Below are 25,858 nucleotides of genomic sequence, written 5' to 3' on the forward strand. Positions count from 1 at the left end.
ACTTGAGAAGGATTAGGAGGTGTGGCCTTTTTGGACTAGATACGCCCTTGTTAGAGGAAATGTGTCACTAGAGATGGGCTTTGAGGTTTCAGAAGCCCAAGCCAGGCCCAGGGTCTCTCTTCCTGCTGCCTGCCAATCCAGATGTAAAGCTCTCAGCTACTTCTCCAGCACCGTGTCTGCCTGAGTGTAGCCACGTTCCCGCCATGATGATAATGAACTAAACCTCTGAAACTATAAGCCAGTCCCAATTAAATACTTTCTCTTATAAAAGTCGCTATGGTCATGCTGACTTTTCACAGCAATAGAACAGTGACTAAGACACTTAGACTGGCCTGAATCTCACTATGTAGAGCTGGCTGACCTTGAACTCCCAGAGAGCTGCCTGAATCCGCCTCCCAAAGTATTGGCATTAAAGGCCTACATAACCACACCTGGCTGGACTCTTTCATTTTATTTTTACTCTCCAGATTCCTAGTCAGCCAGTCAAGAGAATAAATTTGAATTTTCCCTAAAGTAACTGCAAGAACCCAGCTTCAAGGCCTGGTGCTGTTCCAGGTATTTATGAGCCCCTGGCGAGGGTAGAAGGTGACATCTTCATGACAGTGACTTGGCCACGCTGCTGGCGTATGCCCATCTTGTCTCTGTACCCTCATAACTCAAGCCTTTCATCATGCATGCCCCAGCCAGCCACACAGCTGGTGGCTTTTGGCTGTTCTGCTTTTTATCAAGTCAAAGCCACATGTCAAATCCACACTTGAAGAAAACACACTTATTTTCCAAAAGGTCAGCCTCACAGGCTATGGAAAAATGTAAATTAAATAAGGTCTGCGTTCCACCTCTGCAACTGACAAAGATAAAAGGTGTTGCTCACTCGGTACTGGGAAAGCTGCGGTCAAGAAGAACATTGTTATGTGCTGCTTATGAGAGAGCAGATAATCAAACACAACTAGCAAGTGTTATAATTGACTTGTTAAGCCAATAATTCAACCCTGAGGAGAATATGTGGCAAGAACTGGCATTTCACCAAATGTATTTTTACTTGGGTACAAAACAAAAAAATCCATCATGATATTACTTTTAAAACTGAGAAACAAGAAGTGACCTAAAATTCTAGTGATTGAGGGCTAACGGTTAAATCAACACAAAATATTTAAGTACCATGGGGACTAAGCGAGCTGAGCCAGATGAGATCTCAAGTGGGAAAGAAAACGATTTAATAACGGTGTAGATGGACCATGCATGCCATTCTGAGCTGGGGTAAGACAGAGGCATTTCCCAGAACCCTCAGTTAGATCTGCATGGGGGGAGGGCAAGGTGGTTTTACTTTTCCTTCTACAACTTTCCTCTCCTAGGTTTCTATGAAGACTGTATTTCATCAGTAGAAACACCACACACATAAACAGACACACACACACACACACTCATATACACAACACACACATATTCACACACACAACACACACACACACAAACTCTCATACACAACACACATACATACTCACAAACACAACACATATACACACACACTCACTCTCTCTCTCTGTCTCACACACACACACACACACACACACAGAGGGGGGAGAGGGAAAGGGAGAGGGAGAGGGAGAGAGAGAGGGAGAGGGACAGAGAGAGGGAAAGACATAGACAGAGAGACAGAGAGAAAGAAGCTTTACAACTTCCTTTTGAGAGACAGTGTGTAACTTTATAACTGTCTTTTGATATATGTGTATCCAAGCTCAGTTCTAACATAATCCCGACTGCATGTTCTCTGCCTGGACTCAGTAAGCACCAGCTAAGGGCATTCTTAGCTCTGTTGTTTCCACAGTGTTCTGGCCCTCAAGGACACATTGGCTTCTTCCTTATCAGTTCTGTCCCTATCCAGAAATTGATCAACCTGGAAGCCCTCCATGATGTGACTAGGGTTCATGCACTGTAGCCTCTGGGGTCATGAGATGAAACCTGTGGCTCCATTCTGAAACTAGTCATTCTGTGAGCACATCACAAAACAGGACATTCCCTAAGCAGTAGGGGTATAGGTCACAGGCCTCGTTCTCACTGAAACTGGGAAGAGACTCCTCTGAGATCATCCATGCAGGTTCTGGTGTCTATGGCTCCTGTGATACGTGATTCTTTTCTATTGTTGTTTCCTCTTTTGAGACAGGATCTCACCATGAGGCTTTGACTGGCCTGGAACTTACACACACACTGGCTTAGGAATTGTGATCTTCCTGCCTGTGCCTCCAGACTGCCGAGATTGTATCCATGCATTAGTATGCCTGGCTGGGGTATGTAATGCTACTGCCCTCGTGTTGTTAGCTTCCCTTTTGTTCAGGTCTCAGGGCGACCCTTGACCTTCGTAGCCACTTTCAAAGTCAGTATCATTGACTCAATTTCTGTAAGGAGCCCAGGGTCCAGTGGACAGGGTGAGGTTCCAGTAAGACTTGGAAGGACCCCATGAACCTATGAGTCTCAGGCAGCCAGAAATGGGCCAGCAAGGGGAAGCTCTTCTCTTTTTTTTTTTTTTTAAAAAAAAAGAAAGTTATTTATTTATTATATGAAAGTATTCTGTAGCTGTCTTCAGACACCCACAAGAGGGCATCAGATCTCATTACAGATGGTTGTGAGCCACCATGTGGTTACTGGGATTTGAACTCATGACCTCTGGAGGAGCAGTCAGTGCTCTTAACCACTGAGCCATCTCACCAGCCCAGCTCTTCTCTTTTTAATGATGGAAAAAGCAACAGAAAAAAGCAGACATCTCTGGAGAAAAAAGGTAACCCCAAGGCAGGACTCAATCTAGAGGAAAAAAGAATTTAAGGTAATGGGAAACTGAACATGTGGGGAATTCATGAGGCCTTTGATGCAGCCAAGCCTGAAGTAGGTTTCTTTTAATGATTTGAGGTAATGCAGATAGCTCCACTACTGTTTCTCTCTGTCTCTCTGTCTCTGTCTGTCTCTCTCTCTCTCTCTCTCTGTCACACACACACACATAAACACACGTACACACACAAACACACATACACATCTCTCTCACACACTCACACACATGCTGACTCACGTTGATTCAATGTCTCCCCACCACAAATCTCTATCAACTTGGATAGATTAGATCCATAGAACAGTTGAGGAATCTGGAACCCACCAAGAGGAGTGGAAAGCCAGGCCGTGATCCTCAACTCTTTTCTCCTCTCATAATTGTCCACCTTGTCTACGAGGAGTCAGAGATTCTCCAGCCACTGGATTTCCCAATGGCTCAGCTCTGACCCTGCTCTCATAGCAAGGAGCTCAGAAGTGTCTAGCCATGTGACTATCACACCTTCGCCCTCTGCTGGGATGCATGGTCCTTCCACACACACACTTCTTCAGCTACCCTGATGGGAGCCCCTTACCTGTAGCAGAGGAACAGTTGACCCAGGATCCCCACGGGCACCCCTGGAGAGAAGGGAAACAGGAGTACAGGGCTCTAACCTCCCAGGCCTCCCCCAAGCATGCTCTTGTCACACCTGACCACACTGCAGCCTGGCTCACCTGTAGATCAGTACCTCGTCGTCGGAACAGTTGTACTGCAGCTGATACATCTTTACCCTGGGTGCTGACTTGCTGACAGACCACTTGACCAGGGCAGATGTGGTGGTCACATCAGACACAAGCACAGCTCTCTCTGGGGTGCTTTTGGGAGGCTCCCCAGCCCCACTTCCTCCCCCTCCCCGACTGGTCTTGCTGGAACCCGTGATGTCCGAAAGGCGAGACTTGGGGGGCGCCATCCTGCTAGTGCTGTTACTGAGGTGAGGGAGCTGTACAATGGAAACCTCCACGGCGGCTGTAGCCTCGCCTGCTGCGTTGGCCGCAATGCAGGTGAAGGGGCCACTGTCCTGAGAGGTGGTAATTAGGATGTCCAGGGTGCCATTGTCATATACAGCAGTCCTGGAAGAGTTTCCCACCAAGTGATCATCGGGGGCAACCCAGTGGATCAAAGGGCTGGGGTCCCCAATGGCCTTGCACTTAAGAGTGGCCGCCTGGCCCTCCAGAACCAGCAGCTTGTGTGTGTGCTGGGTGATGAGAGGCGGCTCACACACAAACTCTTCCTCGCGAATATGCCAAAAATAACGACCCTTGAGGCCTCCAGGGGAGCCACAGGTCTCCAGGTCGTCGTCTCTCTCCAGCCTCCGCAGCCAGAGAAGCTCACAATTGCAGTGCAGCGGGTTCCCTCCGAAACTAAAGGACAAGGGTGGGGCAAAGGGCGTGGCGGTCAGCAAGGAAGCCTGGGAGCGGGCAAAAATAGGGTCTGGGGGAAGCTTCTGCAGCCGATTGGACGTGAGGTCCAGGCGGGCCAGTTTCTGCAAGTCTGCAAAGGTACCCTCGGCGATGTGGTCCAGCAGGTTGTGGTCGAGACTCAGCTGATGGAGGTTGACCATGCGCCGTACAGAGTCCCAGGGAAGTCCGTGGAGATTGTTGTAAGATAGGTCCAGATCTTCTAAAGTCAGCAGGAAGTCTTCAAAGGCATCATCAGCGATGCCACCTAGCTGGTTATTGTTCACAATAAGGTGCTGCAGGTTGACCAGGCCCCGGAGTGTGTCCTCGCCAAGGCTAGGTAGCCGGTTGCTGTCAAGGTGCAGGGAACGGAGGCTCTCAAGGTCTAGGAAGGAGAAGGGCTGGATGTGGCTGATGGTATTCCTGGACAGGGTCAGATCCACCAGCCCTGTCATGTTGGCAAAGTCTTGGCGGCCAATGTGGATGATGAAGTTGCCACCCAGACGCAGTTCCACAGTCCTCCGGTCAATGTCAGGAGGCACAAAGAGGAGCCCCTTAGAGGGACATAGGGTCCCCAGTGACTCAGACAGATTCTGGCAGACGCAGTACTTGGGGCAGGCATCGACCACAGCAAACGCCATGCCAAAAGCCAGCAGCCCGCCAAGCAGAGTCTCCATGGTCTGGTCACTCAGCCTCTGCACCTGGAAGGAGGGATACAACGTCAAGGTCAGCAGGTAATTGCCGTTATCAAGAGTTTCCTGCCGGGCGGTGGTGGCGCACACCTTTAATCCCAGCACTTGGGAGGCAGAGACAGGAGGATTTCTGAGTTCAAGTCCAGCCTGGTCTACAGGGTGAGCTCCAGGACAGCCAGAACTACACAGAGAAACCCTGTCTCGAAAAACAAAAAACAAACAAACAAACAAAAAAGAGTTTCCTCCCTCCAAGGAATGTCACACTGGACTGGGGAACAACAGAGACAGGCTATGCTCAGGCACGTGCTCATACCTTTTCATTTAACTCTTCCAGTGCTTTTCTACTTTACCGTTTCTCCTCAGCGGGTAGTATCTCTTAACAACTTGATTCACGGTCTGTGTTTTCAGATTGTTTCCTAAATTACACACACCATGTGAGAACCATGCTAGCAGACCTTTTTATATGTCTTATGCTGTGTCCCAAATATCTAGCATAGTGTCCGGAAGTCCTGAACAACCTAGTTACTCCGTTGGTACTTGTTGGAGGGTGGGTGGACAGATGAGTAGGTGGTTAGACTTTAGCTGGATGGATAAGCAAGTGGACAGATGGGAGGATAATGGTTGGATGGGTGGGTGGCTGAATGAATAGATTTGGTGTTGGTATGTCTATAGACGAAAGGATAGATGAGTGGATGCAAGGAAGGATGGATGGGGAAATGAGGAGGACAGTGGTTGATGGGTGTCTAGGTGATAGATGGACCAATGAATGGATGGGTGGGCAGGTGGATAGATGGATGGATGGGTGGGCAGGTGGATGGATGGATGGATGGGTGGGCAGGTGGATGGATGGATGGAGGGGTGGGTAAGTGGATGGATGGATAGATGAATGGATGGGTGAATGGATAGATGGATGGATAGGTGGATAGTATAGATGGGTAGATGGATGAATGGGTGGGCAAGTGTATAGATGGATAGATGAGTGGATGGGTAGGCAGATGGATGGATGGATGGATGGATGGATGGATGGATGGATGGATGGGTAGATAAGTGAATCTGTAGACGAAGAGATGGGCAGGTGGGTAGGCAGGTGTATGGGCACGTGGAAAGATACATAGGAGGAAGTGTGGATAGATGAATGGAGGGAATGAATGGGTAGACAGATGAATTCATGGATGTGAGGATGGAAAGATGGATAGATAACATTATATTAGTGGCTCATCCACTGATGTAGATGCTTGAGGTACATGCTACAGTTGTCTAGTGAACTGCAGTGTTCATATCTTAGTTGGTTCTAGAAAAATGTGAGTTGAAAGCAGAGTAGTGATCCTAAAGAAGAAGGAGGAAGAGATCTGCTCCCGGGAGAAGCGAGGGTCAGTGGGAACAGGCTTTGTACGGTTCTTCATCAAGAACAAGCCACTTAGATGCCAACTCTTGAGAGTTTAGGAAAGGCAAGATGTTAAAGGGACGTTGTTTTAAGAACCTGACTGGTGCAAGGCCCTTTTCCTAGATTCTGTCCATCTACACTATTCCATGGGCTTCAGGAGCCCATTGTACAAGATTGTCTGTGTCTGTGTCTCACAGCCTACTTAAGTCATTATTCAAAAGCCATCTTCTCATTGAGGCCTCTGATGAAACCCTGATCCCCTATTCCCATGACACCCTCACACACACACACACACACACACACACACGCCTCTCTCCCATGCTAGGTATATGCTCACTTACCTAGGGTGCTCACAGCCTTACATATTGTCCAGCACTTAGTAGACATTTTTCTTGGATGGACATATCAGGCAGGAAAAAGAGAAGGATCTTCTGGGGCTTCTGTGCCTCCCAACTTCACAATCTTACGGAATCTCCCTATTCCATGCAATAACCATTATGTACCCTTTTTGTGTGTAATGCTAAAACCAAGGCACTGGGTTGGACTGTGAGAGAATCCTGTGCTGTACAGCTTCCTAAAGACCAGCATTTCTCAAATTGGCTTTCTCAGAGTGCTAATTAGGTTCCACAAAAGTGGCTTCAGAGGCCAATAAGCTGGGGCTACGCTGCCCACTTGCTGGTTCTTGTGAACGCTCTGCACATGTTAATAAGTTCGGAAGAGCTCAGGTATTCTGCAGTAGGGAAGACGCTGGATTGAAGATAATTTGGTGCTACGTTTTTGATTTTTTGTTCCCTCTGTCCATGTCGTGTGTTCAGGCACACGTGTACATGTGTATGGAGGCCGGAGGTTGATACTGTCATCCTCATTTGCTCTCCACCTAAGTTTTTACAATGGTGTTTCTCACTGAGCCTAGAATTCACCCATTTAGGCTGGACTTACCAGCCAGTGAGACTCAGCTTCCCCTGACCTCCCCTCCCCAGACCTGAGATCGTAGGCACATGTTTTACCTGGATGTCACATGGGTGCTGAGTCCTTCTTGCTTACATAGCAAGTACTTTATCAACTGAGCTCTTGTCCCTGCCCTCTTCTTGTTTTGAGTGAGTTATTAGTATTTCAAGGAAGTAGAACTCAGTATGTCTCAAGCCGAGTGTCACCGACACAGAGAAAGCCGCCATCAGATGGTTTACATATATATTACTTGATGATCTGAATGAGGTGTCCTCCATGGTTTTGGGCATTTGAACACTTAGTACCCAATTGATACCGTTGTTTGGTAGGTTAAGTAGGTGTGATCCTGCTGGAAGTCCCTGGAGGCAGGCGGTGGGGTTAAAGACTCACGTCATTTGGCGTTCACCGTTTTCCTTGTGTTTATGGTTCAAGGTGTGTACCCTCAGCCTTCTTCTCCTGTCCCTTTGCTTTTCTTAGCTCCAACCCCCACCAAGGATCCCCAACTCTCTGAACTGTAAGCCCAAGCAAACTCCTTCCTCCACATGTCTGTCGCCTTGTTCATGCTGGCGGTGAAGGTTTTCTGCATCCTTGATTAGGCTCTGCCAAGTGTGGACCTAGAAGACCAGAGCTCCTCTTGAGCACAGAGGAAGGCAACAGGTAGAATTCTCCTGTGACTGACAATCAGAGATGTAGGCCCTTGATGGGACCGGGAGGGAGCAGGATGGTTGCTCTGCCTCTGCAAGGAGTTTGGTGACAATAGGTACTGGTAACAGAGACGTGATAGATATATACTGTATACACATACCGTATCAAAAAACAAAAAACCAAAACAACAACAACAACAAAAAACCTCTTCCAATCAAATGCTTGGTCACGCAGATTTCAGTTCTGTCATGGTACCTCTTTAAAGGAAACTCCTCCCTTGAGGCCCTTCAAGGACCAGCAGCTTTCCCCACATTTCACCTGTAGATGGCGCTGTCCTGAGAATGGCGCTGTCTGACAGAAACTCACCCTAAGCCAAATGTAATATCAGACTTCCCAGTGACAGTATTTTGTAAAAAATTAGATAAAGTTCATTTTAGTAGCATATTTCATTTCACCCACAATATCATGTCAATGTCATCAGTGCTGTTATCTACAAGAATATTGAATATTCTCTCATTTGTATAATGACTTTGAAATCTGGTGTGTATTTCACACTTACCAGCACATCCCAAACGATCCTCCTCCATATGTGGCTATGAGTTCCCCTAATGATCAAGCCTGTGAACTACTGCTGTCTGCTGTCTGTTTTGTAAATAAAATTTTATTAGCACATGGCCCACTCGTTCCTTGGCGTCTTTCTTGGGCCATCTTTCTTAACTATGTGGCAGAGGTGCAGGGTGGAAGCAGAGGACACAGGGCCAGAAAAAGCTGACACTACTTGCTGTCTGGTCTTTCCTGGAAGTTTTCTGACCTGTGTTTTAGAAGGTTCTACCCCTTTTCACTTTCTTCATTAAGGTCCCCTGTTGAATCTCCCACATTAATTCCACATAATACTGCTTCAGTCCCCTCAGGAGCAACTAAAGCCCAGCCAGTACCTATTGCCACCAAACTCCTGAAGAAGCAGAGCAATCGCCCTGCCCCAGGGGTCGTCAAGTGCCTACATCTCTCCCTGGCTGTCAATTACGGGAGAACTCTACCTGTTGCCTTCCTGTGTTCCTAAGAGAAGCTCTGGTCTTCTAGGTCCGCACTTGGCAGAGCCTAGTCAAGGATGCAGGAAATCTTCTGCATCAGTTTTTGTCAGGAAGAGCTGGAGCTAGTCCCCAGGCTGTCTACCTAAGGCCTGCGCTAGCATCTTCTGCTTGGTCCCCAGATCCCTCTCAGCCAGTGCTAGCATCTTCTGCTTGGTCCCCAGATTCCTCTCAGCCAGTGCTGCCAGTTCTGTGTGTTGAGAGGCCGGTTCTGCAGCCTACCTCAGTGTAGTATGAATTGCAATCATCTATATATCTTTTGGGCCTCTCCATCCTTGACTTTTGTCATCTGTTTCTGCTACACAACTGAGGTGGTAAAGGAAGCCAGGGAGGTGGGACTCACACCCTCATGCCGGGAAAACCCAGACTCCTTTGCTTCAAACATCTTGATCCTACTAAATGATGTTAAGCAAACCACATTTCTAAAAAACAAAAGTTTGTTGAGGATTAGGAAACGTCTAATGAATTCAAATGGGTGACATAATAGATCTGGGTAAATATATTTTAAGTAATCAGCATGGAAGATTACTGACAGACAAGTGACTATTGAATCTTAATTAAAATTGCATTCTGAGAACTGTCGCTTAGCCCATTTCTCTAACAGCCAAACAAAAGGCGGTCTCACCCCCACTTTTGAAGAGGGGGAGTCAAAGGAAATGGATAAATTATCCTGATTCAGGCAGATAAAATGGGGGAGGTGTTTCCTGTTTGAAGCTGGGATTTGAACAAAGGCTGAGAGATGAGACAGGCCTTCAAGAGACAGGCGACTTCAAGCATCTCTGAGAGCTGTAGGTGGCAGAGGGGAAGAGAGATTAGGAGACAGGGGCTGGCTTGGAAAGAGAGCCCTGAAAGCAAGCAGGAGGGGCTGAAGTCCTGCTGGCCAGTAACGCAAGCAGTGGCGCTGTGGATGGTTTATGCTATCAAATGTCACAATCAGCCTGCAGAGGAGACAGGCAGCCGCTGGCAGAGGAGGCAGGACTGTCCACGAGGAGCATCTCTGAGCCAGCCTTGGAGCAGAGGGAGGAGAGACAGAAGTGAAGCAACAGGATAGAGCTCTTTGAACCTACAGTTGAGCACTGACCCAGGGTGGAAATGGTCCCTTCCTGCTTCCACTATGCTGTTGGATTTCTTCATGTGGTACTCACATTTCTACAAGGTAACAGCTCACAGTCTGTAAGGTGACCCTTGTGTAGTGAGAAAAAGACAGCCCCTCTTACTGTTGGCAGAGCACCCTAACTGAGCAACCTTGCACAATGAACAACCAGCTCCACCACACCTTGGGGACCTGTACACAGTTATCCACGTTTTAGCTACTGGGAAATGAGATTCGAAGCAGTGTGGACCCAACGGAACACTCTCCTCCACCCTGGAAAGAGTCACCACTTACTCAGGATTGCCTGGCACCAGTCCATACTCCAAGCAAAGAAGGCCCCTCCTGAGGCATCCATGTGCCTGGTGTACCCAGAACTGGCAGCTTCTACTAGGCATTGCTTAGGAACCAGGGACGGTCCAGCTGTTCCACTACATTTGAGCACTTATGTTTACAGCTCGGAGAGAAACTTGGAAGGAAGGCTGGGGTTCTCCGAAGCAGAGGGCTCACTGGCTCTGAAAGGCCCACTTATCAGGCCCTGATGGCGGGGAACTTTCGAACGTGAACGTCGGCATATGCACATACATACATGCACATGCGTATGCACAAACATGCGTATACATATGCAAACACAGAGGCATACTGGCAATGACTATAGAGTTGTGAAGCCAATGGTTAGTTTATTATCAGTGCTTCTAAGTGAGAGGGTTTTTTTTAATTTTTAATTTTATTATTTTTCAGTGTGTGTGTGTGTGTGTGTGTGTGTGTGTGTGGTGTAGGAGAACGTAAGCACATGAGTGCGGATACACCGGAGTGGAAGTTACAGGTGACTGTGAACCACAGCACATGAGTGGTAGGAACAGACAGAATTCTGGATTCTCTGGAAGAGCAGTAAGTGCTTTTAACTGCTGAGCCATCTCTCCAGCTTCTGCAGATGGAGTTTTATACTTAAAACAATGCAGGGATCAGTTAAAATGGGAGAGCAGGAACCTTGGACCTGGGAGCAAACCAGGAAACTTCCTCTGGTACGGTGGTTAGTTCTAAGGCCCAGACAGTCCCCACCCTAGACCCTCCATCCTTTTCAGCTTTCCCCACCCCCAGCCTCTCTGAACCACCAGGAGCTGCTTCCAACAGAAGAGGCAACATTTAGCAGATGGCTGCTTAGATATATGTGCAGTCTCTCCGCCCTGATTTCCATTTAAAAGATATCTTAGCAACCAGCCTGAACCCCCACTTGCCCTGAAGCCGGTGAATCTACTGAGATGCTTTGTCTCTTGCTTAAGGTAAAAAGGGATAAACCCCCTCCAGAGTGCTCCAGGTAGGAGGGTGGGAGGGCCTGGGGTAGGCCACCTGGAGGGAGGCAGCAGCCCAAGCCTTCTTTTCATCCAGACTTCCCCTGTTCAAGGTCCACTGTGCCCAAGAATCACACTGCTCAGCCATGAGGAGCCCTGGAGGCTGTGTTCTGTCTAGTAGTGGGAAGAGGAAACCTGACTTCCTTCCACTTGGGCTAGGAACACAGACACCAGAAGCCAAAGTCTAGGCCTCCATTTAAAGGTAAAGAAGAAGGAGCTGGGACCTTCGGACCTGGTTTCCCAATCACTCGTCCTGGCCCTGCTCACTAGACAGGAACCCTCTGGTAACCGACCTGAAGTGTTCCTAGTCACAATGTGTTCCTCCCTCCTGTTCTCAGATTATCAAGATGACAGGCTCTAAGAAACTGTAGTTTCCCCGGACTCCCAAGAAAAGACTAAGGCCTGAAGTGAACAGAGAGGGAGCTTACCTCCCAGGAAGAGATTTCAGTTCTGACAACTTCTCAGACTGTGAGACCATAAGGGGGACAGCCCCCAGATCAGAACTTCTGAGCTCTACGTTCCTCTGTGTTCTAGTTAAATCACATCAGGACCCCAGAGATGGATTTCTGGGGGACAGTGGGAGATGGAGGTCAATGGAGCACTTTGCTTCTTTTCCTAAATCTCCTTTCTCTGCTTTTCATGCTGGCTCATCTCTTTAATTCTCCTATCGAGGACTGGCAGATGAGCTAAGGATGCCAGGGTCCAGATCATACCCTAAAACAACTCTGGTAACCCTTCAGGACAGAGCAAACAAGGTCTGTGAGTTTGTGTCAGAGAAGGAGAGAGCTGAGCAGGGAACCAGTCTTTGACATCGGATGCTGGAGTCTTAGCAGCTAGCATCAAAGGAAGGAAGGAAAAGAAGAAAGAAGACAATAGGAGAGGGATGAGAGAAGAGAGAACGCATGAATGTCCCTAGGAGAGGCTCCTAGTCCCTAGAGAGTCTTCTCTTGGTAGCTGCAGAAAGACACCCCCACACAGGATGGATAGCAGCATCCCACACAAACCCTCAGGGACAGGAACCACCTTCTAAAGGACAGCCGAGAGAGAGAGACATGTCTAAAGGGCATCGGGAGCCCATGTAGGGCTGTTTGAAAGGCTCCACGTGAGATAAACAGTGAGAATAACAGAAGTCTGCTATTAAGCTACAACTGCTTCCTCTTTGGAAGATCATATTATGCCTCCGTTTTAACATATCTAGTTCCTGGTAGCAAGCCATGGGCTGGATGAATTAATGGGCGAGTGTGTGAATGAACTGCACTCCAGCAGGAAGAGCCCTAGTCCTCCGCACCTCTTACAGCCTGTATCCTCTCATTTGCTACAAGAGTGACCTTCTCCCTGTGGAGCAGGCCAAGAATGCTGGGAATGAATCCCCCAGAGACCAGTATCTGACAAAAGCTATGGGACCTCTTAGCCCTCAGTTAAGACAATCCATGCTGAGGCCACATTCTACATCCCCTCGAGGGTCCTCAGTAGGCTCGAGACTCAGTTTCCTTTTACTGCAACCTGTTCCTCATTGCAGCCTCTCCCTGACTCCTCTGGGTCTGGTCTCACACTTCTCTCCCCGTCTTTCCCAAATCTACCACCTACATGAACCACTTCCACTGAAGTCCTTGTTCCAAATCATTGTTCCGTTTCTGAGGCCTGCTGGCCCCAGGCAAGCTTCATAATTATAACTGGTGTTATGTTACATACATTTCCAGCAGGCTAGACCCCAATGAGAGATTCTGGGAATATTTTCCTCTATTTGAAAGCAGGAAAACCATTAATGGCATCAATGACTAATAAAACCCAGAAAGGAATGTAGTGGGGTAATGTTTGTCCCCCATATAATGGAAAGGTAGGAATAGTTGGGATGGAAGAGACTGGGGAGGTGGTTTGATTGACCTAGTGTACACAAAGCCCTGGGTTCAATTCCCAGCACTGCATAAAACAGGCCAGGCAATGCACAGCTGTATTCTCAACACTAAGAGAAAGGAGGCAGTAAGGTCCCTTTTAAGACGTCTTTGGCTATATACATTTAAGGCTAACCTGGGCTACATGAGACCTTGTCTCAAAAATTAACAACAACAGTAACAACAACAACACACCAGTAGGAACATCTGGCCCAGCCCCTGACTGGGCCTAAGGAGCCGTAGAGACGCCCACATCCCTGTGTGAATGAATGTTTGGGGGGGGTGGTAATGGAGAGACGCTCACACATGGTAGAGTGTGAAAGTGACCAAGAAGAAGGAAACTGGGATGTGAATGGAGACGGGGTTGGGTTGTGGAATGTGAGGAGGCTGTGATGTGTAATGTGTGTGACTGAGCAAGCTCCCGAGGGTGTGTGAGGGGGTGTTGCATGAATGGAGGTGAGCGAGCGAGTGAACAGGTGGGTTCCTGTGACAGAGTGCTGTGTGGGTGGAAGAAGCTTTACACACATCCCTACACACATCTTGGGTGGGAATGAGGCTGTGGAGAAGGGGTAGGGAGCAGGGCTTGCTTGCTCGCCGGGTGACGGAGACAAATGTCAGGTTGTGCGCTGTCACCTTCAGATGCATTAATCCTCGCGTAGTTTTTGATCTGTCCTGTTGGGGTTACAGAAGGTCCGTGGCTGGCAGCTCTCTGCATCCGTCTAGGCCTCAGACTTTCCTGTTTCCACCTGTCAGCTTCCACCTGAGCTCAGAGGTAGGGAATCTCAGGTCACAGGGAGACGGAAGTTCTGATTCACTCTCGATTCTCAACAATTTACCTCCAAGATCTGCACCTCATTTCACCAAAGTCGAAAGCCAGCAGGTAGTTCTAAGCTCCTGAGTGAATCATTTCCCTCCCCACCTCAGACAGAATGAAGACACACAGGGACTCATTACCCATCGCAAGGCCCCCTCTCTCTCACTGAAGCTCTCCTCAGCAGACTTAAAACACCAGGACCAAGCCCTTGCCTTCTCCGAAGTCAACCCTACCCCAACCTTGCCTACCTCTTCCTCAAAGGTGTCAGCCTCAATGGCACTTCAGTACCCCAAGTCCTCCCCCTAGTTCCCCATTCAAGGGAAGTTTCCAGACTGGTCCATGTCCACTCCGCAATTGGACTAATGGAGGGGGCAGTGGGGTGGATAATTGAAAGCAGCAGACAATCCAAAACTCATTTCCATTTCGCCGGGGAATGGTCTGTCTATGATTTAGTCTCTTCATTATGTCTGGCTCAGGCAAAATTAAAATTGGCTTTTCTTATTTAAGCCACCCAGGCTACAGGGCAGGCATGGACTAAGTGGCATTAAAGTTCACTGTGGCCACGGAGTATAATTATGTGTTAGCATCTGAGCAAGATATCATACTTGAAGGTCACTTGAGAGAGCGATTGCATTTTTCCCAGCAGACTCAGGGTCCGTGAAGACTAGGATGAGTCCTCCTCAACTTGGGTCTCTCTAAGGATAGTGTTTGTGTCCCTTAGACTCAGGATCTCTCAGTCTGGGTTTCCCGAGAATAGGTTGTGTTTCCTTTCATTATTACTTATTTGTCTACGGCTGACACCTTAAAGAAAATGGGTGGGGGGAGGTCATTACTTGGGATTTACAGTTCCAGAAAATTACAGACCATGATAACTGAACTGAGGCACATAGTAGAAATAGCTGAGAACTCACTTCCTGAACCACAAGCAGGAAGCAGAGAATGCACTCAAAATGGCAGAAGGCTTTAGAAACCTCAAGGCCCACCTATCAGTGACGTACTTCCTCTAGCAAGGCCACGCCTCCTAATCCTCTCCCAAACGGCCAACCACTGGGGATCAAGTATTCAAATACCAGAGACTTATGGAGATGTCTCAAACAAACCACTACACCCTGACTAGGACTCCCTGAAGGCAGGGGGTGGGGGGTGGGTCTACTTTTATATCCCAATATCAGTCTTAAAATAACATCTCCTAGGTCTGAAACTGAATTCTTCGTGTCAGAGTCCCTGGTGAGGCACGGACCTCCCGAAGCCTTTCTTGTGCCTGCATCACTGGTCTCATCAGTACCATAGACCATGCTGATAACCCAAAAGCCCATATTACTGTGGATAGCGCCTCATCTGATATACAAGCCTGTGGCTATAATCTTACTCTGTGACTGGGCGTTTGGTCTAACATCAAACACAGTTTATTTACTCTTGGGCTGCTGATAATACAACTATTAAAACAAAAAAATGTAGCGAGAATATCTTATGTATTGTATGGATGAATCACTTGTCAATTTAAAAAAACAAACAAACAAACAAACAAACAAACAAAAACCCTCTGGCTTATAGCTTAGGCAGGAAATAGAAGTTGGGATGTCCAAGAGGAGAAAGGATTCTGGGATAGAGTCAGGTGCAGGAGGTCCTCGGGAAAGCTGTGACAAGTCAGACACATGGTACCTGAGCACAGGTAACCAGCCACATGGCAGGATACAGATGAAAATAATTGGGTTATTTTACTTATGGTCTCATCAGAGTAGAGCCTAGCTATACGGCCAAGGTGTTTGTAAATGTATCTTGAGTCTGAGTCTTATTTCTGTGAGCATGGGGCTTAGAGGAAAAATCAGGGCTTAACCACAACAACAAAACAACAATAATTTAGAAAAATCGAAGTAACTTCTTAATGAGTGTTTATCTGTATGTTTCAACATCGCCTGTTTGTAAAGTAGCAGGGTCAAAGACAACCTACATTCCCTCTCCATTGTATATTTGGGGGTGGGGGGCAAGGGACATAAGTTTTTCCTGCTGGTCAGTTTGGACTTGTAAGATAGCCATATCAACAAAAGCATGACTACCTTTAAGTAGGGACCATGTGACAAATTCCCTCTACAGGTATAAGTGACACAAATTCATATTAGAGAAGAGGCCTATCTGTAAAGGTCCCACGGCAGTCTTTCCTAGCTCCCATCCTCTGGCCAGCCCTGGGTTGTTTCCAGGCTTATAGTAGAGGGCGCCCAGGCCATCTCCACCCGAGACACACATAGGCAGTACCACCCCAAAGACTGGATATGTCTTGACCTTTCTTATCTTTGCTTCCACTTTGCAAAAGACCCTCAGCAGATGGAGAGATGGCTCAGTCAGTAAAATGATTGCCATGCAAGCGTAGGGACCTGAATCCAGGTTCCCAGCACCCATGTGAACGCCAGGTATTATGTGTAGCTATAATCTCTACGGTATGGGGTATAGGAGAGGCAAGAGGAGTCATAGAGCTTACTGGCAAGCCAGCTTACCTGATCCAATCAGTTTTTAGGGTTGGTGAGAGACACTATCTTAATAACAACAACAATAACAACAACAATAATAATAATGTAGATGGAACAAAGAGATGGTTTAGCAGTTAAGAGTACCTGCCTCTTTTCCAGAGGACAAGGTTCAATTCTCAGCATCTTCATGGCTACTTACAACTGGCTGTAACTTTAGTTGCAACTCTCCATTGGCCTATGGAGGCATCAGGCAAGCACACAGTCCATGCTCATCTACACAAGTAAAGCACTCATCCATGTAAAACCAACCAAATAAATCATTAAATAAGGTGGAGGGTGACTGAAGAAGAGGTCTGTGCTGATGTGTAGCTTCTACATGCACTTACATACCTACACATATGTACCTGCTCACAAACACACGCAAAGCAGGACGTTGGGCCCATGCTTATAACCCTGATGCTGGGGAGTCAGAGACTAGTGGATCTCTGGGGCTCACTGGTCAGCCCGCCTAGTTTAACCACGCTTCAGGTTAACAAGACTCGGTGTCTCAAAAGTAAAGGTGGATAGCACCTGAGAAATGAAAAAGTTGTCTAGCCTCTGTCCTCTACAGCCATGAGAAAACACACACACACACACACACACACAGAGGAACATGGTCATCCTTCCTGCTCAAGTTATGCAGTTCTTTTGTGTCCCCCAGTTTTAAGAAGAGGGGACAGAAAGACTTAGCAGGATCTTGAGGTGGGGGTGGGGGCGTAGCAAAAGACATGATCAAAGGGAAGTTGAAAGGAAACTTCAGGGAGGGACGGCTGGACGGCTGACCATCATCAAGCAGGTCTGGCGGAACCAAAGACGGTCAGCACCAGAGTCTGGCAGCGGAGGGGAGCCTATTTACTCTAGCACTGCTAAACAGCCGGGGAAAGCAGACCTCAACCAGGATAGGAGTTGGAAAAAGAGTTTCCCAGAAAGTAGACAGATACAACCCTGGTGGCCTGCCCTCTGGGAGGGGCTAGCCAAAGGAGTGACTTCTTCTAGATGCCTCTCATTGGCAAAACCTCACCAGCAGTCAGAGGCCAGGGAGACTGCTCAGCTGTCCATGTGATACGGCCTCCAGGGCACAGGACATGTTGAATGGGGATCAGAGAGGACTTGGAGAAGCAAACAAAAACCAACCAAAAGGGAGAGCCCCTCCTCCCTCCCACTAACTCTCCCAAGGAGTTCCTGCATCTCAAAACCTCTTGAAGGTATAAGAAAAAAAGAGGGGGAGGAAAAAAGAAGAAAAAGAGAAAGACTAATCCACTGGAAACAAGGAACCCCACAGACTAAAGGGCAGTAAATATGAATTCAATTTGGTTTTGCCATTTACAGGTTCCAGCCTTCGAAGGCTCTGACAGGCCGATCAGATAAAAGCCGCTGTTGTCGCCATGATGGCACATTTAAATTTTTATTGCAAACACCAGGCTCCATTACCCAAGGTTTGCTTTCTGCATTCCTAATCATTTCTCTCCTCATGTTGGGGTGGGCCGGCCGGCCTCTTGCCTGATGGACAGCAGGGAAAACATGGCCAATTCTCTAACTCCCCAGAGGCTCTGTCCTGACCTGCCTTAGGCTTACAGAGAGATGGGCTGTCTCCTTTCTCCAGCTTGCTCTATTCTATTTATTTAAAAACGTTATTGTACATTCCAGGGCGGTGCACATATCACATTGTGTGTGTGGATGTCAGAGGACAGCTTGTGAGAGTTGGTTTCTCTCCTTTTACTATCTCTTACCACTGTGGGTCCTGGGTATCGAACTCAGGGAACTCGGGCCATCCTCAGGCATGCCCAGCAAGTGCTTTTACCTGTTGAGTCATCTTGCTAGTCCCAGACCAGGGCCTCTTCAATTCCCTCTGTCTGTCTTCCTCTTTTCTCCCACTCCTTCTTTTTCCTTTGGTTTATTCCCTGGAGACTATGTGGATTAAAGACCCTATAGCTAGACTCCCTCTTCCTCATTGACAGAAGCCAGGCTCCCATGGAGAATCTAATCAGGTAGGGGGCGTATGGGACATAAGGACAGATCCTTTTCTCAGGGTATCTTCCTTTTATGGATAATGTCCTAATGGTAGCCTATAGCCAAGATCTTCCAGAAGTAGGGGTGCCACACCAACAGGCCATCTCTAATCTCTATGCCTGTAGGCAAATACCACCCCAAAGATCAGATATGCCTAGTCCCAGTCATCCCTGCTTCCTTTTTACAATGCACACTGGTAGCTGGGAGATGGCACAGTCAGTGACATGGCTATCAAGCAAGCATGAGGAGCTGTGTTCGGATATCCAGAATCTATGTGATGGGGTGGGGCACCTTCTTTTTCTTGGGAGAACTTGTGAATCCACACTTGGACAGCCAGATTCCAAGGAAGAGAAAGAGCTGTGAGTAGTGTGTTAGTACTTTACACCTGGTCTCCAATTTAAACCACACAACAAGTGAGTACTCTCTGCCCATTTTACAGGAGAAATGGAGGCTCAGGAATCTGATAATATTTGCCTAAGGGTTTAGAACAGAGTCAGAACTGAGATTCCAAACCAGGTATGCCCCACCCATCACAGACAGCCATTGCTTTCAAGAGGAAAGTTATATCAAGTATGGGGTTTCTGTAGAAGCCTGCCCAGCAACTAGGACAAAGAGACAAGCTTCTTTGAAGAAGTAGCTTTCCCACTTGTCCCTTAAGTGAGGGGTAGCAGGATTCCAGAAGTGAGGGTGTCACAAGGAATACCCTACTTGGTAGAACAAAGATATCATTTGGAGAGACAGTTGGTAGAACAAAGATATCAAGTATGTTGATTGGAGAGAGGAGGGAATTACAGATGCTATTTATTTGTTTGATTTTGAGACAGGGACTCAGCATGCGGGCTGATCTGGAGCTCTACGTAGACCAGATTGGACTCCAAATCAGAGATCTGTCTGCCTCTGCCTCCCAAGTGCTGAGCTTACAGATGCCTTTTAAAGGAAGACCCAAGCTTGATTTCATGACTAGGCACACTAACATGGGGACAAGTCCAGCCACCAGCAGGCTAAGGATGTGCATCTGAACTAGAACCCTGGCTCTCCTCTTTCTGGCTATGGGACCTTGGCTGTATTCCTCAATCTCTTGATGCCTTTAATTTGTCTCCACTATAAAGGTGACTTTTTTGAGGATGACTAGGGTCAATGGTGCAAAACATGTATGCACATTGTGAAATCTCAAAGCTGTCCACCCACTCCAGTTCTTACGCTGTGGACCATCTTCCTGTGGCAGTTGGCTGCTGCCAAAGGGGACCTGTAAGAGAATGCAGTTTCAGTTGCCACGGAAGCGAAAAGCTAAACAGTGAAGCATATTCATGGAACTCTTAGACACTCTCGGGAGACCTGAGCTTTTAGCTGAAAAAAAAAAAATGAGGCTGAGGTAGCCTGTGTGGGAGGAATTAACACAACCCACGCTGTGCTCCTGGCCAGGGAGAGTCCTCCTCCACTTGCCTGTCTCAAGATTCAGGGCAAGATGTCTCGTGATCCTAAGGAAAGGCAAGCAGAAGTGGAGAACAACTTTTAGTGAAGGAAGAAGCTTGCCAGGTTAAGAGCATTACGACCTCTTCGTGATCTCTAGGCATCCCTGTCTGTGGCAACAGGAGCCACAGAACAGAGCGGCCTGTCCTCCACAGGCTTTCTAACAAGTCCTTCTCCACTGGTTGTGTACCACCAGATTTCTGTCAGTAAGATTCTGTGAATTTACAGGACTAGGTCATTTGAAACTATAAATACTTGTAGAGCAATTGCAGTACTGGGGTCCAAACAATCTGAGCAAATCGTTCCTCTGTTTCCTCAGGGAGACTGTAATCCATGACAGGAGGATAGAGATGCCTCACAGAGAGAAGACAAATTAACCAGCTTCCCCCACAGGCAGGGAGAGGGCAAGTGACAGGAGAGAATGCTACCCGAGTTCCCTTTGAACTGGCACATACAGAAATGTGACATCTTTCCTTATCTGGGGATCCTGAGATCAGGTCATCTCCCTCATACTTATGATCCCTAAAGATAGGTCATGTTTCTGACTGAGGATTGCAAAGAACAGGCCGTGCCTCTCAAACAAGAGCTCCTTGAGAATAGACCATGTCTTCTCAAACGGGCCCCTTTAGGACAGGGCATGTTTTCTCAGACTAAAGCTTCCTGAGGACAGGTCATCTCCTTTAGATGGAGCTTCCTGAAGACAAGACATTTCTCTGACTGAGGCTGGCTTTGGATAGATCCTGTTCCCTCTCTGGAATTCCCTGAGGATAGGCTATGTCTCCCTCAGACTGGGCTCCCTTGAAGAAGATGAGTCATGTCTCTGTAAAGGCTGTGCCTCCCTCAGACTAGGGATTTCTGACGGCCGACCTCTACTCTGAGATCTTCTTGTAAGTGGTAAGGTTGCCCTTCCACTGGATTACCTTGACAATGGTCCCCTTAAGGCTCTCCTGGGACTGGGACTGCATGGTGCCATGGTTTAATGCTTCCTTACCATGATAGTAATTCTCTAGGTCACTGTATTTCTATTTTCTGTACAAGAAAATTTTGATCCCAGACAAAGCATTTCCTTACAGTTTGTCTCAGTCTCTTCTATGTAAATGTGGATTCTTTTACCTCATAGTCGCCAAAAGGCTATGACATTACTAGCTGAAGAGAAAGTGGTCCTCACTCTCAATCTTCTTTCTTCCTCCAATTTGGCTATCTTCACATCAGCATAAACAGCTATTGCTGGCAGGTGATGCCTTCTCCCTCCTGAGCGAACTGGGGACCCCAGGTAATCATCTCTTATATATTTGTCTATAAACCTTTACTTTGATTTTATTTATTGACTTTTGTTTGGGCACAGGTTTTCTGTAGCTCTGGCTGGTCTCAAACTCTGTAGCTGTAAGCTGGAGATGACCTTGAACTCTTGAAGCTCTTGCTTCTGCCTTCTGAGTGCTGGCATTGAACCCACACAGACACTAAAGAACACAGTTTTGACCAGCGACGGTAACCGATGATTAGCTAGGCAGACATGGGGACCATGTCCAAGAGTTTTGGGGTGCAGAAATGAGATTTCTGGAAATTGAAGCATGCTTCTGAAGCACGACAAGCTGGAAGGCTGGGGCTCACTGGCAGAGCCCTCTGTAGTTTCTTTGGAGGAGGAAAGTCTGAACCTCCCTTGACTCTCTCTCACCCATTAGTTGTCCCAAGGTTTCAGGGAATTTGTGAGTTTGGGGCACAAGCTCATACCCATTACCTATGATCAGCCGAAGAAGAGCAGCTTGCCTCAGGGGAGGCAGTAAGTTCTATGCTCCACAGAACGTCGCTCAGCAAGGAAAGGCTCTTTTCTCCATACCTCACCTCAGCAAGCTCCAGATAAGGCAAAGAGATAATTATCTAGAAGATCAGGAGGCCAGAGTCCATTTAAAACCAGAAGAGACCTACCCACCCCTGCCAGGCTGTGCCCACCACCTTTACATCACCGCAGATGCCCTGAACTGCTTCACACATACGACAGGACGGGTGTTTGAAGATAAGAAACTCTTGAGTCTACTTTTAACCATCAGTTTTTAAATCCCATCACTTGGCTACAATACTCCAAAGAATCAAATAAATAGGTAATTGGACTCTTAATGGCTAGCTGTGTTAATGAGAATTCTGCACTGCCTTAATGGAAGGACGGAGCTCCTAGAGAGTTTAGGACTTTAGCACCTTGTTTGTGGATGTGGAACTTGGAAACAATTCAAGGGAGGGGAGTCTCGGTGGTTCTCTTGGTTCATAGTACATAGATGTCTTCTTCCCACTGACATAAGGCAAGACAAGGAAGCTGGTACCTCTAGCTTGATATCCCTGTGGGGAGCCATAGAAACTGAATGGATGGGCTGCAGATCGGTACAAGTGGAGTGTGCTAAAGGAAGGAAGCCTAGCAACTTACTGCTGTCGCTGGAAGGATAAAGGACCATGGAATGACTGCAGAGGCTCCTCTTCATCCCTCTATCCACTCTGTCCTTTCCTGGTCAAAGCCCCCAAGTGGACATGGAAAATAGCGTTAATAATAGAGTACTGCATGCTTAAGAATTGCTAAGAGTACACTTCCAAAAAAAAAAAGCTCTCGTCATAAAAACATCAAGTGTTTGGCATTATGTCATTATTCATCACTGTAGTCACAATCATAACATCAATTTTTAGACCCTAATACATGCAGTTCCATGTTGTAAACTTACAAAGAAGAAAAAAGAAGCAGCGGAGGTGTACAGAGTAGAGGGGGAGCAAGAGAGGGTAAAGGAGGAGGAAAAGAAGGAGGAGGAGGAGGAGGAGGAGGAGGAGGAGGAGGAGGAGGAGGAGGAGAAACACGAGGAGGAGGCTCATAGTCCTGAAATGATATGCTGCTACAGGGTCACATCAGAAAAGACTACATTTCCCAGCCTCCCTTGTACCTGAGTGTCTGAGGGTTACTATCCTTGTGATGAAACACTACCACTGAAAGTAACTTGGGGAGGACAGGATTTATTTCAATCACAGTTCCATGCAATAGTTGATCAAAAGCAGTGGGGACAGGAACTCAAGCAGGGCAGGAACCTGGAGGCAGGGATGATACAGAGGCCATGGAGGAGTGCTGCTTATGACTTGCTCTCCAGAACTTGCTCAGCTTGTTTTCATGTAGAACCAAGAACCACCAGCCCAGGGATGGCACCACCTACAGTGGGCTGGGCCCTCCCACATTAGCCACTAATTAAGAAAGTATCCTACAGGCTTGCTTACTGCCAGATTCTCTCAGTTGAGGTCTCCTCCATTCAGATGACTCTACCTTGTGTCAAGTTGACATAAAACTGCCTAGTACACTAAGTGCGGTCTTGTGACTAAGTTAGAGCCAAAAGTTATAAGTAATTATATACTAGGCATCCTTAATAAAAGACACACTTTTCCTTGCTTCCTATTTCCTGCTGACTGGGTGTAAGTGGGTGAGTGGAGTCTGAGGAGTCATCTTGGATCGTGAGGCGGTAACCACGTTTGAAAGATACTTACAGTTCAGTAGAAAGGAACTTAGATCCCGCTAAGCATGGCAGTACCGCTCTGAACTTCCTGCATATTTTTTAAATTGTAATTCTAACTGAGCAATAGCTAAAGACTTATGAGCAGTTGTAAAGATAGCGTAAAGGGTTCCTAAATCCTGTGTTCCCTTCTTCCCTCAGCAGCAAACTCTCAGGTCACCACAGTACAGGGGACATTAGTGCAGCGCTGTTCACTCAAAGGCATACCTGGCTGCCTGGACTTGCCATCTGAGAGAGAGACAGAATCTTATCCTAGACCATCTATTATTGATTTGGGGTTTGTTTTGTTGTGTTTTTGCGGGATTTTTGTTGTTGGTGGTTTGTTTTTGTTTTGTCTTGTCATTCACAAGACAAGTATTTCTTGTACAATTTCCAAAAAGTATACAGTAGCAACCCAGCTTCAAGTGTAAGAAGTATAGACAGTAGGCTGAAGGAGCTGCAGAGAAACAAGGAATGAGAACTTTTCCAGGACCTCGAGGGCTCCTTTAAGATAAATAAAGATGTGGTGCTATGGACCATTCCCTGTGACGGGGCTTGCAGAGTGTCCTCTCCCATTCCCTCACTCCATCCTTGTCACGTTTTGCACAGGCTCAGCACCCTTCTTTGCTTGAACCACCTGCACATCCTACCCGCATCTTATCTACCTAACTCTGCATCTCTTGCTGATGCAGAGGGATCTGAGGTACTTATTAGTGTAGCATCTCATGTGACATGTCAGGGCAAGGCAATGAAAGTGGGTGGCATTTGTTGGTATTTTCAACACAAGTGAAAACAAATTACATTGGAGTTAAATGTCAAAGACAGTCAGCTCATCCCAGACAAGAAAGGGAGGATCCTCTCCTCGCAGGGACAACCTCTTTCTTAGTATCCTGGAGTGTGTGTACAGAGTGGGTGTAAACACTCCAGAAGCCCACAGGATGGGCAGGGGCACAGCATCTGACCACTATCTAGAGCCATGTTACTGAAGGCAGACTGGTTCCACGCAGCCAACACTCAAGTGAGGACGTTTATCTGCTATCCATCCCATCATCTAAACCACATCTACTCAGCTTCGACTACACATGAAAGGCCCTAGAACAAGAGCTGAGGGGAATCCTGTGATGACAACTATCACTGGTCCCTACCACAGAGATAGATCTCCTTCAGAGAAGACACCCTGGATATGAGCCAAGGGCAAGCAGGGAACAATTGTCACCAGTAGTTGTAAGAAGTTCTTTGGATACACAGACAAGGGTGAAGAAGGAGAGAGAAATGCTGTCAGAAGCTTTGCCATGAGGCCTGAAGGGTGGTCACTCAGACGGGCACAGCTTGTAGGACATATGCGACACTCATTGAAAGCAGCATAAGAGATTTATCATTATTGCTACACTGTGTTGTCAATATCCCCCAAACTTCAAGTGACAGGCACTAAGGGATCCAGACATGTGTAACATACTTTAAAAGAAGAGTTTCAACTTGTTTATCTACCTAGTCCATGGAGAATGTTCTGGGGCGCAGGAACTGTGACAACTGTTTGATGAATTTTGAGTGACCATCACATTTCTGGAAAGGATATCCAAGCCTTCATTACACTGCCCATGATGGAAATAGTTTCCTCCATGTGTGTCTTAGTTTATTTTCTTGCTGGCATGATTAAATTCACCACCAAAAGCAACTTAAGCGAGGAAGGCTTTATTCTGGCTCCCAGCTCAAAGGTATGCTCCATCATGGTTGGGAAGTCAAGGCATCAAGAACTTGAAGCAGCTGATCACATTCCATTCACAGTGAGGAAGTACAGAGGGCTGGATGCGTGCTGTAGCTCCCTTTCACCACTCACACAGCCCAGGATCCCAACCAGGGAATGGTGACGCTCACAGTGGACAGGTCATCCCACATTAATTAAAACAAAGTAACTCCTCACAGTGATGCCTGGAGTCCTATCTTCCAAGTGATTTTAGATTCTATCAAGTTGACAGTTAACACTAACCATTGCAGTAAGTTTAGTTCTTATTCTCAACGTAGGCAAGAAGATTCTAGTAGTAAGAATAGCTAGACCTCAGTCTGTTACTCATCTGCCTTAACTTTCCATGTAAAGAGAAGTGTCACCTTAATCTCTGAGACTCATATTCCATGCCTAATGGGGGGAGATTCTCAAGCAGTCCTGGTCTAAGAGAGGTAGAGGGAGTAACAAGGCAGTGTCTGCCCC

General features: G+C 47.2%; 1 protein-coding gene across 1 annotated transcript in view; it reads right to left on the reverse strand.

Moving 5' to 3' along the window:
* Positions 1-25,858, reverse strand: part of Lrfn2 (leucine rich repeat and fibronectin type III domain containing 2) — a 172,543-nt gene that overhangs the window by 24,293 nt on the left and 122,392 nt on the right. The window contains exon 2 of the mRNA XM_028766748.1: positions 3,529-4,952. Within this exon, the coding sequence (XP_028622581.1) occupies positions 3,529-4,928 (1,400 nt within the window). The 5' untranslated portion in view covers positions 4,929-4,952. The remainder of the gene's footprint in view (positions 1-3,528; positions 4,953-25,858) is intronic.

The sequence above is a fragment of the Grammomys surdaster genome, unplaced genomic scaffold, assembly GCF_004785775.1.
Source record: "Grammomys surdaster isolate TR1022 unplaced genomic scaffold, NIH_TR_1.0 169, whole genome shotgun sequence".
Lineage (NCBI taxonomy): Eukaryota > Metazoa > Chordata > Mammalia > Rodentia > Muridae > Grammomys > Grammomys surdaster.